The following is a 17922-nucleotide window of genomic DNA, read 5'->3' on the forward strand; positions in this document are numbered from 1 at the left end:
TTTGATGAAGAGACAAAATGGAGAAAAATCCATTCAGACCAACGTAAGTACTGGGAACCTCACTGAGAGTTGGGATGAGGAGATAAACAGTGCGGGGTCCGGCGCCGGACTGGAAACTGCAGTTTCTCAGTTCTGCCCAGAGGCGGTCACCAAGGCTGCCCTTCCTGTACCTGACCTGGGGCACAGCCGTCACACTGCGGTCGCTGAAGGGGACTGCCGTCAAGGACTCAGGTCCTTCCGTCACTCCCATTTCTAGGTCTCCCTATCCAAGGCCTGGACAGAGGGCTCCTTCAGGCACCTCTCCTCCTGGGGGAGTGTGCAGATGCTGTTCTCTCTCACTCACCACTCAGACGTTTTCCTCTCCTTGCCTTTTCCCCACGGCTCCCAAAGCACCCACCTCAGGGGTCGTAAGATGCAGGAGCTGACCCCCATGGAGCTCTGATAGCTTCACCCCCAACTATGGGGTGCTTTGGGAGACGTCCCCATTCCATGGGGAAGACAGATTTGGGGAGTCAGCAGTTTTCCCCAGTTTCAGCCTCTTGCTGATTTCTATAGATGCTCCTGACTTACGGTGGCACTGCCTCCTAATAAATCCATCAGAGGCTGAAAATGTACTTATACACCTAACCTACCTGGAATCTAATGAACACAATAAACTGATGAACAAAATAGAAACAGAGGCATGGATACATGGAAAAGACTGACAGCTGTCAGGAGGGGTTTAGGGGACCGGATGAAAGAAGGTGAAAAGATTAAGCAAAAAAATATATTGAGTTGGCCAAAAAGTTGATTACATTTTTTTCTGTACAATGGTTCTAGTAGTGCTTAGTTTTCTTTAACTTCATTCAAAACAATTTTGTTAGACTGTATTGAGACAGCTGTCACATCAGCGTGCATTTTTTTAAAAAATCGAAACCGGTAAACGTTTGTGCAGCAATTTTAATATTGAAGATGGAAGAAAATATGCAACATTTTTGGTGTATTATGCTTTATTATTTCAAAAAAGGTAAAAATGAAACTGAAATGCAAAAAAAAAAAAAAAGATCTGTGCACTGTATGTGGAAGGTGCCATGGCTGATCAAAAGTGTCAAAATTATTGACATTTTGGCTACATAATTCTTTGCTGTGGGGCTGTCTTATGCATTAGAAGATAGATGTTTAGCAGCGCCCCAGGCCGCTACCCACTAGAGCAGGAGATAGCCAACATACTCAAAATATCCAAATCAATAAAGGTACTGCTGGAAATGAGAAATGTGTCTTTTATTTTACAGAAAAAGCAAAACAGATGTTAGGCCAACCCAACAGAAACAGAACAGAGACAACAGTGTGGTGGCAGCCAGAGGGAAAGGGGTGGGGCCTGGGTGGAGGTGGGCAAAGGGCGCGGTGGGTGCACAATGCAGTGCGCAGAGGCTGCTTTATCGAGCGGTACACTGGGAACCTCCATGGTTTTGCGGACCAACCTCACCCCCAGTAAATTCAATTTTTTAAAAATACAGCTAATCTACCAAACATCATAGCTTAGCCTGACCTACCTCGAACATACTCAGAAAGCTCACCTTAGCCTCCAGGAGGGCAAAGTCATCGAACACAAGGCTGTTGTGTAGTAAGACATTGAAAACCTTGTGTATTTGCTGAGCACTGTACTGCAAGGAAAAACACAATGGTTGTATGACTACTCGCCATTAACATGCACAGCTGAACACGCTGGCACATAGACATGTCATGGGATGGAAAAACACAAAGCGCAGCATCCCCAAACCGCTGGCGACACAGCGCACTGCAGATCATCTGTTGTTTACCCTTGTGGGCGCGGGCTGCCTGGGAGCGGGCTCACTGCTGCTGCCCAGAGTCATGAGAGAGGGACCCACCCAGAAAAAGATCAAAATTTGAAATTTGAAGTACACTTTCTACTGAATATGTATAGCTTTTGCACCGAAGTCAAAAAAATCATTGTAGCACCAGCCTAAGCCTGGGACCACCTGTAAACACTTGACTCTCATTTCCAGCTCCTCGTTTTCTGAGCCACTGACACCTGGCAGCTCAGCGGAGCTGCCGACCACCACGCTCTGCACGCAGCACACCCACCACCTCATTTTCAGCCACAGACGTCAGCCATTCTCCTTGGAACCTGGGGGAGCCTCTCGCGCTGTCCCAGAGGCCCCAGGTACTGGCTGGACACTAAAAAAGCTCAGCTATCATTCATAATACTGTCCTAAGTCTGCCTTCCCTGATCAACGATGAGAATGGCGTGGGATTTTAGACAGCAGGTGTCAGCTCTGCCTGCACATTAGAATCAGCTGGGGGACTTCAAACATCGCTGAAGCGCAGCCTTCCCCAGAGAATCTGACTGTAATTTCACTGACTTAGAGAAGGGAGACAGTCTGCTCCATAAGATCCCAAATCTTCACTTTCTAGCTGCACTGCCTTGTCCAAACCCTGTCCCAGCGGGCAGGAAGTCCACAGGGAACAGCTGCTGTGCTCCCCCCCGCCCCCCAACCGAAGCCCATGTCTCTACCTTCCGGACCAAGCATCAGGCACAGGGAACGCTTCCATCGTCTTCCCCAGGCCAGTCCTCCTGAGTTTGCGACTCTAGTCCCAGGGGGCAGCCTGAAGGAGGCTGTTTGATGGGCTTGGAGACTCCTCTTGGCCCCGAGGCCTGGGAGCGGGCAGACGCGAGCCTGCCAGGGCGTGCGGCAGGCCAGGAGTGGGGAGAAGAAAGGGCCGGCCGCAGCCGGGCCGCACAGACACTGGGGACGCTCCGACACCAGGGCTCATTTCACAGCAATTCATCAGGCTGAACATTTACGTTTCAGTGTTTTCCAGTAAGTTTGTTCGCATTATTAGTTTTAAAACAATATACAGGGTCCGGCACAAATAACGCCCCTTTTTTTTAATACAAAATCTTTTATTACACAGTCATAAGCATGTAATTCTGTAACATAACATCACACTCACGCACACCATAGGACATTTTAGGTGAAATGTTCAAATTAAAACTATAGATTCTTACACCCTACCAACCACACTCAAGTATGTTAGTTACTTCTGCCGGACCCTCTCTTTTAAAATCAAATAAATGCTTAGCACCATGTCTAGAACATAAGTGCTTGATAAATATGGGTGGAGAAGAATCCAAATGTACTCACTGCGGCTCAGATGTGTGAAAGCATGTTGCTTGGTAGCAGGCTTGCAGCTGGGAGGGAAACTGCCATTTTAAAGAAAGGTGGTTTCTTTTGGTTTAAAACAGTCTCTTTTGGACCAAAGTCCATTCCCTCAGGGTTTCTCCCTCCCCATTCTTCCTCCCAGGAGACATCTGGGCAGAGGGAGGCTGGGTAGGAGGTCAGATCTGTGAGTTCCCCTGCCAGCCCCATCCGGCTCCGCTCCAGGTCCATCTCCCTTCCGTCTGTGAGCATAGCCCCCACCCCCTGCACCTGCTGTGAAAGTGATTGCAGCTGGCCACTCACAGAGGCCCCAGCCGCTGGGCCAGGCTCAGCCTTCACTCCAGCCCAAGCTGCTCATCCTCTGGAACTCAGCAGCAAATGCCACCAGCTCACAGCTCGAACTGGACCTCTCAGAAGCCCTGCCAAGTGCCTCGCCACGCCAATGCAACCCTGGGCCTTGATGCTAACTCTCCATTCTCAGCTACCTGGTTACCTCGTGTTGGCATTAAGAGGAAAGATGGGAGGGAGGTTCAACACGCAGAGCTCTGGGAAGGCATTCGCCAGGGCACGTTGGTTTCCTCAGTCACTTCTCGCAAGCCAGTAAGGCAGGCTCTTCAGCTGAAGGTTCCCATCCAGCTTTAGTGATGTGGGCTGACTTGTGTTCCCCTAAATTCAAGTGTCAAGACTCTCACCCTCAATATGATCGTATTTGCAGATGGGGACTTTAAAGAGGTAATGAGGTATGAGGATGGGGCCATAATTTTGTTAAGTGTCCTTATAAAATGTGAGACAGCAGAGAGACCTCCTTCCCTCGTCTTTTTCTGTCTCCTCTTCTCCCCCATGCCTTTTCCCCTTGCTCACTTCCTCTCTCTCCTGCCTCTCCTACTTCCCCTCCATCTCTCTCTTTCTCTCAACGTCTCAGAGAAAAGGCCATGCGAAGACATAGGGAGAAGGCAGGCATCAACAGAGCAAAGAGAAAGGCTTCCCCAGAAACCAACCCTGCTGGCAACTTGACCTTGGACTTCCAGTCTCCAGAGCTATGTGAAAATAAATATCTATTGTTCCAGCCACCCACTCTGTAGTATTTTGTTATGACAGCCTGACAGTCTAAGACACCTAGAGATCCCAAGACAGTGCCTTCTGGGAACTCAGACGTTCTCGGCTCGGAGCAGGTCCAGTGCCTGGGGTCACTGCTGCCTGCCTCCTGGGCCTCCCTGCTCACTGGAGCTACAGCCCCACACTTCCCCTGCCTTGTTCTCTGGGACCAGGTTTTAGCTTCCCTCCAAAGTCCATCAGTCCTCACTCCCATATTTCTCTTGGTCCTTACCATGCCATTCCATTGGCCTAGGAACCCATCTGCAATGCAGGGACATTCTTTAGGAGGTTGTTTTCATGTGATTTCCCCATCGATGGCCCCACTTCAAGCATTGTCAGACACGGGCTATGAATGGTTTCTGCGTGTGAGGAGGGAGTGCTCATGCCAAAGAGGGTACACTTCCCCTGCTCAGGCCCCCTCCTGGGTGACAGGCACCTGTAAGGAAGACCCAAGAGCTTCCTATGGAGGCTGAGCTGTCTCTGAGGAAGGGCTGAATCCTTAAGGTTCTGCAAATGATCTTCCCATGCCCTGAGTGCTGTCAGTATCCAGCCTCAGGGCTTCAACACAGCAAAAAATGAGTTAGCCTAGGGTTGGAGAGAGGGCTCTTCAAAGCAAAGGAGCCAGCACAGAGCTCTGGGGAAAGGCCACAGGTTTTCGAGTCAGGGTCCTATGGTTGTGGTTTCTGGCTGTGACCTTGCTGGGGCATCTCAAGCAAGTCATGTCCTCCGAACTGCAGTCTTCCCTCTGTTAAATGGGAGTAGAGGTCCTTGCTTTGCAGGGTTGTCACGAAGACTTCACATTCTTTATGCAAATGCCTGGTTTGGGTTTTTGCAGATTTACTTTGTTCACCTTCTTCTTCCTGAGGCAGTCGGGCCAACACATCTGAACTGTAGCTCTCCCTCTGCTTTGTAGCCTGTGTGTGTATGTGTGGGGGAGGGAGGTAGTGGAGGGAATCAGCAGGGAGGAAGGAAGGCGTGGCTGCCTTTTAAAAACTCTGATTTGTCTTCATTTGGTACAAAAACTATGTCCTCAGCAAAAGGGGTCTAAATGTAATCTCTGCCCAAGCACATCATTAGGATCCATTCTCAAATGATGCATCAGGGAGCAATCATTCCCAGACCACACGCCGATGACCTTGGTGAAGGGCAAAGGAGATTTTTCAAGTGTGGGTGAACAAATAGATGAAAGGCCTTGTGAAGGCCTCGTTTTGGAACACGCCCAGCTCTCCTGGGACTGCTTGCTCTCCTTGGAGAACCATAATGGAATGTACAGAGTCCAGCCACTCAGGGTCTGCAAGAAATGCCCTTCAGGGACAGGTCCTTCCTGGGAGTCATTTTCCAGCTGTTTCTCAGATACTTGGTGATACCACTTTGGGTGTGTTATGCCTTACAGTGGGGACACTCAGCAAGATGGGTCCTCTTCCTACCCGCCTGCTTTCTTGTGCTATTTTGAAATCTAAGATAAGGGTAGCACAGGGAGGTGGGAGAAAGAACACAATGCCAAGGGAGAGCTCTCTGTGTCTGTCCTGCGTGTTTGGGACTTCCAGTGTGGGCCATATGGGGGAGAGGTTAGATCCCACTGGTGTAGAGAAAAGAGCAGTGGATCACACCCCCAAAGAGTGGCACTTAGTTCCACCTCCTAATAGGTTGTGTAAACCTGTGCAACGAATTTACTTTCAGAAGGCTTGTTGCTTCGCATGTAAAAGGAAAACGCTCACAAAGCTATCTCCAGGCTGTGGTGATGAGTAAATAGTATACTAGGGGAATGCAAAGGGCTTAGCTGAAGAGTAAAGTACTACATGTACATTGTGGTTAGGACTCTGGCTTGGGTGTGTCAGCCTATAGTACTGTCTATCAATAGCCAGCGCCATTCCCGGGAGTGATTTGTGTCTTGTGACTTGGCCAAAGTATACAAAGTGCCCCTGGGTTCCAAGGGTGACTTTCCAAGCTCCTCAGCAAGTCCCCAGCTCTCCCTGCCTCCCGCTGAGAGGAGGAAGCCTTTGTGAAGATGCGCACTGGGGAGGCCCGTGCCCTGTGGGATTTGAGTTTAGTGCGGCTCCCAAGCATCTCCTGATGGGCTGGTATCACCGGCTCGTAGGAATTTGGGGATTTGAAGATTTGGGGATTGTTACTGCAGTAAAACCCAGTCTGACCTCACTGATACACCTGGATACTGTTTCTTTATGCTATTTAATAGCAAAACCAAAGAAAGGAAAACAACACACAAAGAAAACACATACATAGTAACACTGAAGGCAGCGGTCTGGGGAGGCCTCAGGAACGGCCCCACCCATACACAGTAACACTGAAGGCGGGGGTCTCAGGACGTCTCTGGGGATGGCCCCACGCCTACACAGTAACACTGAAGGTGGCAGGCACAGGCCTCAGGGCGGCCCTGGGAGGCCTCAGGGCGGCCCCACGCGTACACAGTAACACTGAAGGCCGCGGTCTCAGGGACGTGTCGGGGGAACGCCCCACGCAAACACAGTAACACTGAAGGTGGAGGGCACGGGAGGCCTCAGGGCGGCCCCACGCAAACACAGTAACACTGAAGGTGGTGGGCACGGGAGGCCTTAGGGCGGCCCCACGCGTACACAGTAATACTGAAGGCCACGGTCTCGGGGACGTGTCGGGGAACGCCCCACGTGAACACAGTAACACTGAAGGCCGCGGTCTCGGGGACGTGTCGGGGGAACACCCCACGCGAACACAGTAACATTAAAGGCCGCGGTCTCAGGGACATGTCGGGGGAACGCCCCACGCGTACACAGTAACACTGAAGGCCCCGGTCTTGGGGACGTGTCCGGGGGACGGCCCCACGCGAACACAGTAACACTGAAGGCCGCGGTCTCGGGGACGTGTCGGGGGAACGCCCCACGCGTACACAGTAACACTGAAGGCCCCGGTCTTGGGGACGTGTCCGGGGGACGGCCCCACGCGAACACAGTAACACTGAAGGCCGCGGTCTCGGGGACGTGTCGGGGGAACGCCCCACGCGTACACAGTAACACTGAAGGCCCCGGTCTTGGGGACGTGTCCGGGGGACGGCCCCACGCGAACACAGTAACACTGAAGGCCGCGGTCTCGGGGACGTGTTGGGGGAACGCCCCACGCGTACACAGTAACACTGAAGGCCCCGGTCTTGGGGACGTGTCCGGGGGACGGCCCCAAGCGAACACAGTAACACTGAAGGCGGCGGTCACAGGAGGCCTCAAGGCGGCCCCAGCAGGGCGCTACTTGCTGCTGCTTTTGGGAAGGGGCCGGTAGACGCCGATGACCACGGCGTGGTCCCTCTCATAAGGCTCTAGGGTCAGCTGCTCTTGAGGCTTTAAATTCTCCTGCTGCAACTTCCTCACCTCAGAGGCAAACACCGCCTCAGCAGATGCAGTGGAGTCGATGCAGTTGGCCTTGATGGAGATGAGAAAGTGGCCCCCATTGCGCAGGAAAGTGTGGGCGTTCAGAGCCAAGATGCGGGACTGGTCCGGCTGGGCCACGTCCGCGAAGATCACGTCCACCATCCCGACGAGCATGCGGTACTTGAGCGGGTGCCGGGCGTCTTCCAGGACCGGGATGATGTTGGTTCGCTTATTGGCCACATTGACCAGGTCGCGCCCGGCGCGGTGGGAGAACTCCACCGCGTAGACCAGGCCTTCGGGGCCGATGATGTCGGAGACGTGGGAGACCGTGGTTCCTGAGGCGGCGCCCAGGTACAGCACCCTGGACTTGGGCTTGATGTGGATCTGGTCGACCCCGCCCAGGATGGCCGCCGCCAGCTTGGAACGGAACGGGTTCCAGGTGCGGTACTCCCGCTTCACGCCGCCCTCGGTCACCGTGACCCGCCGCTCACCGTACACCGAGTGGCCGGGCACCATGTTCAGCGTGACCAGTGCGTCCTCTGCCCCGCGGTAGATGAAGACGCCCTCATGCCGATGCGGCTCCACCGACACCGTCTTGATACCCTTCTTGCGGCGGTTTTTGCCCTTGGCCACGCCGCCACGCCGCTGCCCGCTGCCGCCACGGTCCCTGGCCTCGCCACCGCCGCCACGTCCCCGGCCCCGGCCGCTGCCGGAACCGCGCGATCGTCCCCCGAAGCTGCCCTTGCCTCCCGGGCCACTACCATCGCCGCCTCCTCCTTTGCTGCCACCTCGCCCGCCGCCCCAGCCGCTGCCCCAGCCGCCGCCCCAGCCGCCGCCCCAGCCGCCGCTCCCGCGGCCCCCAGCGCCGCCCCCGCGCGAGCTAACCGCAGACTTCATGGCGCGCCCTGGGCGCTGGGCAGCGGTTGTCGGCGGCGGCTGGTGGCCCCAGACGGTGGCCCTGGCGCAGGACGAGGGCTGGCGGCCGGGGGTGCTGGTTGCCGCCGAGTGTGCCGTGCGGCAAAGGAGGGAGGCTGTGGGCCGCGGTCGCAACCCGCTTTGCCGCAGTCCCCGCACCCCCGGGGGCCGCGCTTTGACGCAGCGACTGGCGTGATTGCATCATTCCCGTTTTGGCGAGCCTGTAGCCCCGGAAGCCCCCCTTCCTGGACCCCGCGCGCAGACGCAGCCCGCTGTCTGGTAGCTCTCCCGGTCCCCCTTTCCCACCTTCTGCCTTCTCGGGGACCCCTGGCACCGCTCCAGGGCCGCAGGGAAGAGCTGTCTCCTTGGCAGGGCAGGGGCAGACAAGCACGGGCATCAGCCCTCGCCGCACCACCTGCTTGCTGCGTGGTCTCAGGAAGCTCACCTGCTCTCTGCGCATCTTGTGCCAGTTTGAGCAAGCTTCTCGAGCTGTCTGCATCTCATCGTCCTATCTGCAAAACAGAACCAGCCTCAAAGGTTTGCTTTAAATCACCGCACACACCGACTCCGGCTATGGCACATGCTACATGTTCTGTAAGTGTTTGTGCTACTGTTGCAAAAACGTGTATCTTTTGGTCAACCTTTTTATAGAGGTATAGCTTACATACAAAGAAAGTACCATTCTGTTTTGTTTCAAATAGACGTATTGCTGTTAGAGCTTACGCCACTTGAGGATGGCTCTGCTGCTCTTACACAGCATTGGTGGGATTGCAAATTGGTGCACATACTTGAACAAAACACTTAAACAATGAACCTAAAGTTCGACTTAACCACTTTGAACATGGTGTCCTAAAGGGATGGCCCAGCAGTTGCAGTGATGGTCGTCAGAACCACCGGAGAGGCTGGGCGCCGAAGCAGGCAGTGGCAGCGGTCCCTGCTGCCGTGGGGGTGGGGGTGGAACTCAGTGAAGGAGACTGATCCAAGAAATGCATAGGGGAGAGACACCACAGGGCCTTCTCATGGACTGGGCAGAGAAGCCAGGAAGGGGAAAAGTCCCAGACAGGGGCTGCAGACGCGTAGCGGCTCCCTGCCGGGGCCGGCTGCAGCCGTGGGTGCATTCTGCTTAGCTCTGCTCTCTCCCGTGAACTGTGCCAAATCCCAGACCCTGTTCCGGGAGCATGCGCCACCAAGAAACTGTTGGTTCTTCAGGGTGAACGAGTCAGACAGAGCCCTAAATCCTATAATACACCTCGGCAAGGCCAAAAACCTCATGCTTATCCTTCAGTTCTATACTTCAAAAATTTCCTTTCAGTCTGCAGTATTTTCTTGAGTACATAAAAACAAACCACCACAACACAAAAACAAAAAGAACCACTGGGAAGCACCAAGGACAGCAAACATGCCAACGCAAACGTTTGCCCGTTTGGCCAGCACCACGGACAGCGATATCTCTTGGGCCCGTTGTAGACACTAAGGCTGGGTTTGGGGCCCACCCAAGAGCTGAGGAAGGTGCCCTAAGCAATGGGCAGATGACCCTAGGAAGGGACTAAATGCTGCTTCAGTGAGAAAAAAGGCGCCTGAAAATCAGGGAAAATGTGAGGCAGGGGGTACTGAGTGTGCACACATTCCATCCTGGACCAGATTCTTGTCCCGAATTCATGGACAGCAATACCAGGTCTGGTTTTCCCTGAGGGCCAAGTGCCTCCTTAACAGGGACCAGAAGTCCATGCGTTGGAATGTGGACAAGGGGTCAGAGAGTGCAGTGGATCGATCCAGAGGTGGACGGGTCACATAAAACACTCTCCTTAGAGGCTCCTTTCATTACAAACTGAGGAGTGTTCTCTAACATGAGCTACGATTGGTGCTGTGGGTTGGAATTCCCCAAAATCAGACTCTGTAATGGTGAATTTTATGTGTCAACTTGACTGGCCCACAGGGTGCCCAGATATTTGGTCAAACATTATTCTAAGTGGTCCTGTGGGAATGTTTGGGGTCTAAAATGCACATTTAAGTCAGTAGGCTTAGTAGGGTGCCCTCTGTGATGTGGGTGGCCCTCACCCAACTGCTGAAGGCCTGACTCAGACAAAAGGCTGAACCTGCCCCTGACTTAGGGACAATCCATCTGCCCGGTGGCCTGTGCATGGGTGTGTCATCTCTCCCTGGTCCCACAGCAGCCTGCCCACCTGCAGACTTGACCTGCAGCATTGGCTCTGCAGATTTCAGACTTGCCAGCCTCCGTAAGTGTGTGAGCCATCAATATAGATGGATCCATCCATCTATCCTATTGGTTCTGTTTCCCTGGAGAACCCTAATACAGCCCCTGGCACCAGGACTCGGGTCCAGGTGGTATTTTCGCAGGTGACCCCAGGAACACATGTGGGGCTGAGGACATGAGAAAGGCTGAGAAATAGTGCATTAGTGCACAGATTACCACAGTGGGTTATTAGGGCTCAGCTGTCTGAGCACCTTGTGAGGAACCGTGAAGAGCCGCTCAGAACTGCTCCTCTGCAGGCAGGAGGCGGGCAGGCCTGGGCTTTAGTCCACCTGCTCTCTTCCCCTTCTGCCAGCTGCTGTTTCGGGGGTGTTCACTTCCTGCCCTTGAATCGCTCCTGTGCATGGCTAGCAGACTCCCCTGCTGCTGCAGAGAGCCCTCAGGCAGAGAAGCGGACATTCGAGGTGAAGTCCAAGGTGGGCGCAGGGGACCCTGGGTAAGGACATTGACAGGGCCTGTGTCCCTAGACCACTGCATCTCATATACAAGCAGAACTTCGTGACTTAGAAAATGCACACAAGCTCATAAAGCTTACTGTACCAGGAAAAGATGATTAAAGTACTAATGCTACCTGTAACACAGGTATTCAACTTACCTGCGCCAAACTTGCTTCAATGAGTGTTAATGTTTTCTACCGTGGTACAGAGCATCCTGGAGGTGTGCAGTTACATTTGAAGAACTTACTCTTTCTTTGCTGTTATCCAGGGTACGAACTACCAATCCTACACAATGACCCCTCTCCACTATACTCCAGGCTGCTGAAGACACGAACCCAACACCCAGAGGTCTACCAAACTTTTCCCTGGACTATTTTACATAACTCTGTTCACCACTCCAGCTGCAAGCCTTAGAGGGCTCACACACTGCCATGTCCTGACCTGTCTTCTCACGTGGCTGTGCTGTCACTCACTCTGCTTTACCACAGTACAAGTGTCTTCCAGGCTCCTGCTCATAGCCTCTGTTTTGTAAATGGACCGACATGGCCTTTCTCAAGCACTTCCTGTTCACTTCAGAACGGAGACTCTCGGGGATGTCCTGCATTCCTGTGTGATGAACTAAATGGAACCAATCAGCAGGGGTGGCTAGTGATCACAACCCCCAACGAGCAACATCCTGAATTTAGTCATACTTTGGAGTAATTACTGTAAACCAGCAATGGCAGTGTCCACCTCGCTGGTGCCGCCTATTCCCCCGGGTTTCGGGGGCTCACCCTACTCCCTAAGCTCCCTCCCAGGGCTCGAGGCAGCTCCCTCTCCACTCTGGCAGCGACAGTTCCTCCAGACAGCGCCCCGCTCCCGCCCCACGCCACCCACCGGCTTCATCGCGCTGCGGCTGTCTCCAGGGACCCGCTAAGGGCTGCAGAACCGCCCTCCCCCAAGGAGTGCAAGCCCAGGGCCACTCTCTCAGGCCTTTGCTCACTCACAGCCTCATCACTGGACAGCCCCAAAGGAACCGACACGAACCAAGTTTTGAACTCTTGCTTCTGACTGGAGGCATCCTGTCCCAGGCAGCATTTGGTGACCCCCAGGGACACCTTTCCTGCCCCCTGGCATTGATTCCTACCCGGCGCAGCCATTTGCTACAGTCTGTCGGGTGTAACGCCACAGCCTGGGAGCACCTATCCATCAGCAAGGCTGAATGTACCCCACCCATCCTGTGCGTGACCCAGGAACGCCACCAAGGCAGGGACTCATGCCAAGTACTAGCCTCATAAGGGGACCGATGTGTCAAGATCTTACACAGAATTTTTCATCTCAAGCTGCTCTTAACATTGAAATGTGTCTCAGTCCTAATGGCTCTTCAGCAGTGGGTACCATCTGTCCAAGATGTTTGCTAAGGTGGGCATTATGGCCCAGACATTTCTTCCTGACAGCCAATAGGAACACGGTCATTTACACTTTTGTTTGCGGTTGGCTTATTCTGTAAGATATGCCCTGGAGTGACCCTGATAATCACATCTGTGACTGGGCCTTAGTCATCACCATGGAGAACGTGAGTCCTACCCATAGACTTAAAAAGATACGTGAGAATCTCCGCTCTGCTTCTCTCATACAGCATTCCAGAAAACTGCCTGAGGAGTGACTGCCAGGGTTTCGGTATACCAGCGGCAAGGCTGTGACACTCCATCCCCACTCTCATCAGTGCTTAAACATTTGTGCATGAAGTGGCTTTCCCAACCTGTTTTCTCTGAGCCATATAGTTAGTTCACTTCCAAAGGGGACTCACAGGGGTTGCATCTCTATCCCCGGTGACAGCTGCAGCTGTATTCAGCCAAGAGGCTGGGTTATGATGCAGTAACACAACCCCCATTCTCAAAAGCTTCATACAACTATGTTTATTTCTTGCTTACATTTCATGTCCATTGAAGGTCCACGTAAGGCCTGTCCACATACTCACTGCAGGGCTTGGACACTAACATGAGAAACAAGAAGGCTTCCGTGGTCGCCACTGGGGAAGAAAATGCAGGGAGAACTCAATTCTTTGTTGTTTTGGCCTAGGGCTTGACAGAGTCAATTCTATTCAACCCATTGGCCAGAACGAGTCACTTGCCCTAGGTGAAAGGCAGGTGGGGAACAGGGGTGGCGTAACTGGTGAACAGGAAATGCTTTCGCCACAGGTGCCTGCTGCACGATGTCGGCTGGCCCACCTGGACCAGGGTACCCAGCACAAACACCGCGGACTAATTTAGTTTAATATGCATCTATTTAAATATGCTTGCCAAGACAAAATGTAATACCTTTATTACTAATTCGTGACTAAAACCCAGAACCCAGACTCGTCATCGATTCCCAATCACATATCTAATATACCTTGTTAATAAAGCAGAAGAGAATGGTCTCTCCTTTTCTAGCCTCAGGGCCTTGAAAAACATCTCAAGCCCCTTAACTGGGATCCCACGACATTTAGCCATGACCTTTCTGGTGTGGCACTTCATCTCGGGGGTGGCTCAGACTCACTCCATTTCCCCTGTAGAATTAGTGACTGGCACTTGGTAAATATGCTCAAGAGGCTGAGATGGGTCAGGGTTCTCCAGAGACACAGAAATTTATTTTTCAGGTCTTGAGGCTACAGTCGAAGACCAGTATGGTCGATTTCTGGTGAGAGCTCTACCTTTCTGCCTTCTTAATGTCTCCTCCTACGGTCGGGGAGTGAGCTCTCTGGAATCTCTTCTTTTAAGGAGACTTACCCTATTAATGCCACACTCTATGGCCTCATTTATCCTCAATTACTTCCTTACTCCAAAAACAGACAGAGCCAGAGCTTCAACACAATTAAGTCCGTATTAATGAGCTACTTTCTCAAAGGTCTTCTTTCTAGAAGAAACCTTAGAAATCACCAGTAGTTCCTCTTTTTTGCAGAAGAAACTGAGATTGAGGCTAGTTGGCTTGTCCACATTACAAATCCTAGAAACCACTGCCAAATTCCTACAAGCTAAGTATCTAAAATCCCCACAAGAACACAGTAAGTCTAATTGGGCTCTCCTTCAATACATTATGTCTTTTCAAGCACTGTCTACACTTATGAAACTGTTGGCCAATATGGAAATGCAAAGCATATCAAACACAAAATATGGCAAATCTTTAAAAATGTCAACTGACCTCATGTACTTTCATGAACCTCAGTATAATTTCTGTGATCCAACTGAGTATTATTTAACCAATTTTCTAAGATAGTTAATGCTGGCCATTTGGGGCTGACTTTGGCCGAGAACCAGTGTCAAAGGCTGACAGGAAAAATGAACATAAAATTATGTTATTGTTGCAAATTAATTGCAAATTAACTCTGAGTTATTCCGGATACTATTCAGGCTTAGTTTAAATCCTCTGAAAGAACTGTTTGGGGGCTGGGAGGGAATCAAGGCTGCCAAGTGACTCCTCATTTACCCTAATATAGTCAGAATGATTCCGCTATGACCCCATTTGTAGCATGAATCCACTGGGCTTTCTATGAATTTGACAGTCAGCAGGGAACCTCCAAATATAAGCACAAGTAATACAACATATTTGGGCTAGAGTTGCTTGCACACTCCTCTTTGACCCCAGAGAAGTCTAAATAACTTGTTTGTGGCCTCTAGAAATTTCTTTTGTCAGTGGGGTCAAATCAGAGCCTGACAAAAAATTTTCTAAAATAATCCCATGCCTTGTTAACTCTCTGACTGCACTTTAGCTTCATTTATACCCTCATTTTGGTCTCTCTGCTCTTTAGGAATGTATCTCAGTAGAGCTGGAAGGTGATTAAAACCACTTTCAATCATCTACAGTCCGGAAATGGAATCCAAAGAGGTCAGTGGTACAGAAGGGATCAACTTTCTTCTAGTTATTTCTTTCTCCAATAGCTCTTCAGTTTCTATTAATTTTTTCTTACGGACCATATTTATTTCAATGCCTTGTAATTAAAAAAAAAAACTAAACATTTTGAATATTTAAAAAAATTTTTCATTTATTTTTTAGAAAGAGGGGAAAGGGAGGGAGAAAGAGGGGAAAGGCAGGGAGAAAGAGAGGGAGAGAAACATCAGTTGGTTGCCTCTCACACACCTCCATCTGGGGACCTGGCCTGCAACCCATTTCTCCTGTGCCCTTACTGGGAATTGAACCAGCAACCTTTTGTTTGCAGGCTGATGTTCAACCCACTGAGCCACACCAGCCAGGGCATGGTTTGAATATTTTAGTGTGACAACTCTGCAAATCAGGTTCTCCTCTCTTTCCAGGAATTGGTTTTGTTGCTTAGAGTTGTTTGTGTGGTGACTTCTCTAAACTAATTTTGTCACATTATTTGTAGCCACTGAAGTCTGTTGTATTAGTTTGGTGGTTACCCAGTAATTAGACAGGTATTTCCTTAAAAGCCAAACTCTCTCAGTCTTGTAGATGTGCCTTGTGCATGCTGGCGTAACCTCCACCACTCAGCCAGAAGTTCACAGCTGTGCCTTAGTATTTAGTTCCTGCTTGCACAGAGTCTCAGGATCAGCTAGAAGGCTTAGGCCTTTTCAGATCTGTCCTGAGCATACACACAGCCCTGGACATGGGCATGGCCTTCTAGACACCCAGGAACATGTCAGAACTTTTCAAAAGTCTGTATTCCCCCAAAGCATCTCATTCCCCAACCTTTCTTACCAAGCTCTGTGGCTAGCCTACTGTTTGCACCGAATGTTATTCATTTGCTTGTAAATGTTTCAGATAAATGGCCTCTAGGTAGCCATCTCTGTATTGGAAGAATTATGAATTAGGTAAAACAAAGGCTGACAGACAGAAAAAACTAAAATAACCCTTTGAGCTGGTACTCCCAGGAGCTGCCAGACAGTTCAAAAGAAACAAACACAATTCTCTGCAAATTAGTTCCACTGCACTCACTGTCGAACTGGCGTACTCACAGGGAAGTGTGGCTGCTGTCTTCAAGCAACTGCAGAGCTGGGGAGAAGGAGACAGGTAAGTTAAAATGCCACAAAGCTCTCTGTTCTTACCAAGATTCAACTCATTCTTCTTATGTTTCCCTGGTTACTACAAGCTTTTAGCTTCCAAAGTTCTGAAAAATTAGATGATGACAGATTTTGCCAGTTTTTTATTCCTTCTATGCTTCTATGGAGGGGCAGACTTTTGACGTTCCTTATTCCACCTTTTGCTGCAGTTTGGATGTAAAAGATTTAAAGAACTATATAGGATAGTGTATTAAAAAAACTGCAGACATCACATATGTTCAAGTGTACATGAAGCATTTGTAAAAACCGAAAAACTCCTGGGCTGTAAAGCAAGTCTCCACAATTTCTCAGAATTGAAACAATGCATTTTAGAATAGGTATGTATGTATTTCCCAACAATAAAGGAATAAAAATGTAACTCAATCATAAAAAATGATTAGAATCTGGCAGCCAGCCCATTACTAAAGTGCATGTCAGAATTATGAGATGTCAGGGTTGTAGGGCAGGAATATTGGAAATGTTCCAGTCTGCCCCTCCCCTATTCCTCACCTTTCCAAGGAGACTGAGGGCCAAAGGTCACACCGGGAGCTGTTGGCTGAGCGAGGTCCATGTCCCAGGACTCTCAGCCCAATACTCTGAAACAGGGCTGCCTCAAGCCTTCCCTCATCCACTCAGGGTGATCTGCTACCACTCACTCTCCCCCAATCCTTTTCCCCCACTGAGAATTTCAGCTTTGTTTTCTGACAGCCTTTTATTTTCCCAAAGATTAGCACATTAAAAACAGCCCTAATCTACCCCAGCTGGTGTGGCTCAGTGGATTGAGTGCCAGCCTTCAAACCAAAGGGTCACCAGTTCAATTCTCAGTGTAGGGCTCGTGCCTCGGTTGCAGGCCAGGTCCCCAGTAGGGGGCGCACAAGATGCAACCACACATTGATGTTTCTCTCCCTTTCTCCCTCCCTTCCCTCCTCTAAAAATAAATAACATCTTAAAAAAAAGAAAAACAGGTTTACTATTTCCTAAGGGAAAATTTTTGATATTACCTCTGTTACCTAAGGATATTTGTATTTCCATCATTTCTAGTAAGATATTTTAAAGATGGAATCAGGTAGTATCATACTAGGAAGCTGAGAGACCAATTTGTCCGTCTATGAACTAACCATAACCTTTAGTTAACATTCCCATGGAGTTTTATTATTTCCTTCTATTCCTTATGGAATGATGTTGTTTACCCCTAAAATTTCCTGGATCTTCTGACCCATGGACTCAACAGTATAGGCAGACTGTCTCTTTGCAGTTAGCAGTCTGGGAAGAAACTGCCTAGCCTCTTGTGTTTGTTGAAGGGAGCTGTGATCAGATGTGGACACGTCAAACTTTTACATACCAGTTTGTTTGTAACTGGTACCTACTGTTATAACTCATTAAGGTTATCTCTAAGGTTGTTTTCAGCTTGGAGATCCTCAGAAACAGAATGGAAAAATACCGCTCATGTTTATTAAGGACTTGTTTCTCAAGGTATTGTGCTAGCTTCTCTACACGAACTCTCATTTCAGCATTGTGTTGGCAGATAACATTAACTCCCACCCCAACCATCACTAGTAGCCTCCCTCCTGCTGATCCCCTGCACTGTCATCAAAAATCTTCACCTTCTGTCTTGCTAGCAGAACTCCAGGTTCCTGAAGTAAAATAATACACCAAGCTCAGGGAATGAAT

At 50.5% G+C, this 17922-nt stretch overlaps 1 protein-coding gene across 1 annotated transcript; it reads right to left on the reverse strand.

Moving 5' to 3' along the window:
• Positions 1-7489: 7489 nt before the first annotated feature.
• Positions 7490-8509, reverse strand: FBLL1 (fibrillarin like 1). The gene has a single exon (XM_054567882.1). The coding sequence runs from the start codon at positions 8507-8509 to the stop codon at positions 7490-7492; it is 1020 nt and encodes a 339-aa protein (XP_054423857.1).
• Between the last annotated feature and the right edge of the window lie 9413 nt (positions 8510-17922).

This window comes from Pteronotus mesoamericanus, unplaced genomic scaffold (genome assembly GCF_021234165.1).
Source record: "Pteronotus mesoamericanus isolate MK-2021 breed Mesoamerican mustached bat unplaced genomic scaffold, CSHL_Meso_final contig_2, whole genome shotgun sequence".
NCBI classification, from domain to species: domain Eukaryota; kingdom Metazoa; phylum Chordata; class Mammalia; order Chiroptera; family Mormoopidae; genus Pteronotus; species Pteronotus mesoamericanus.

Coding starts and splice junctions, on each gene's coding strand:
- FBLL1 (XM_054567882.1), bottom strand. CDS start 8,509: ATGAAGTCTGCGGTTAGCTCGCGCGGGGGCGGCGCTGGGGGCCGCGGG.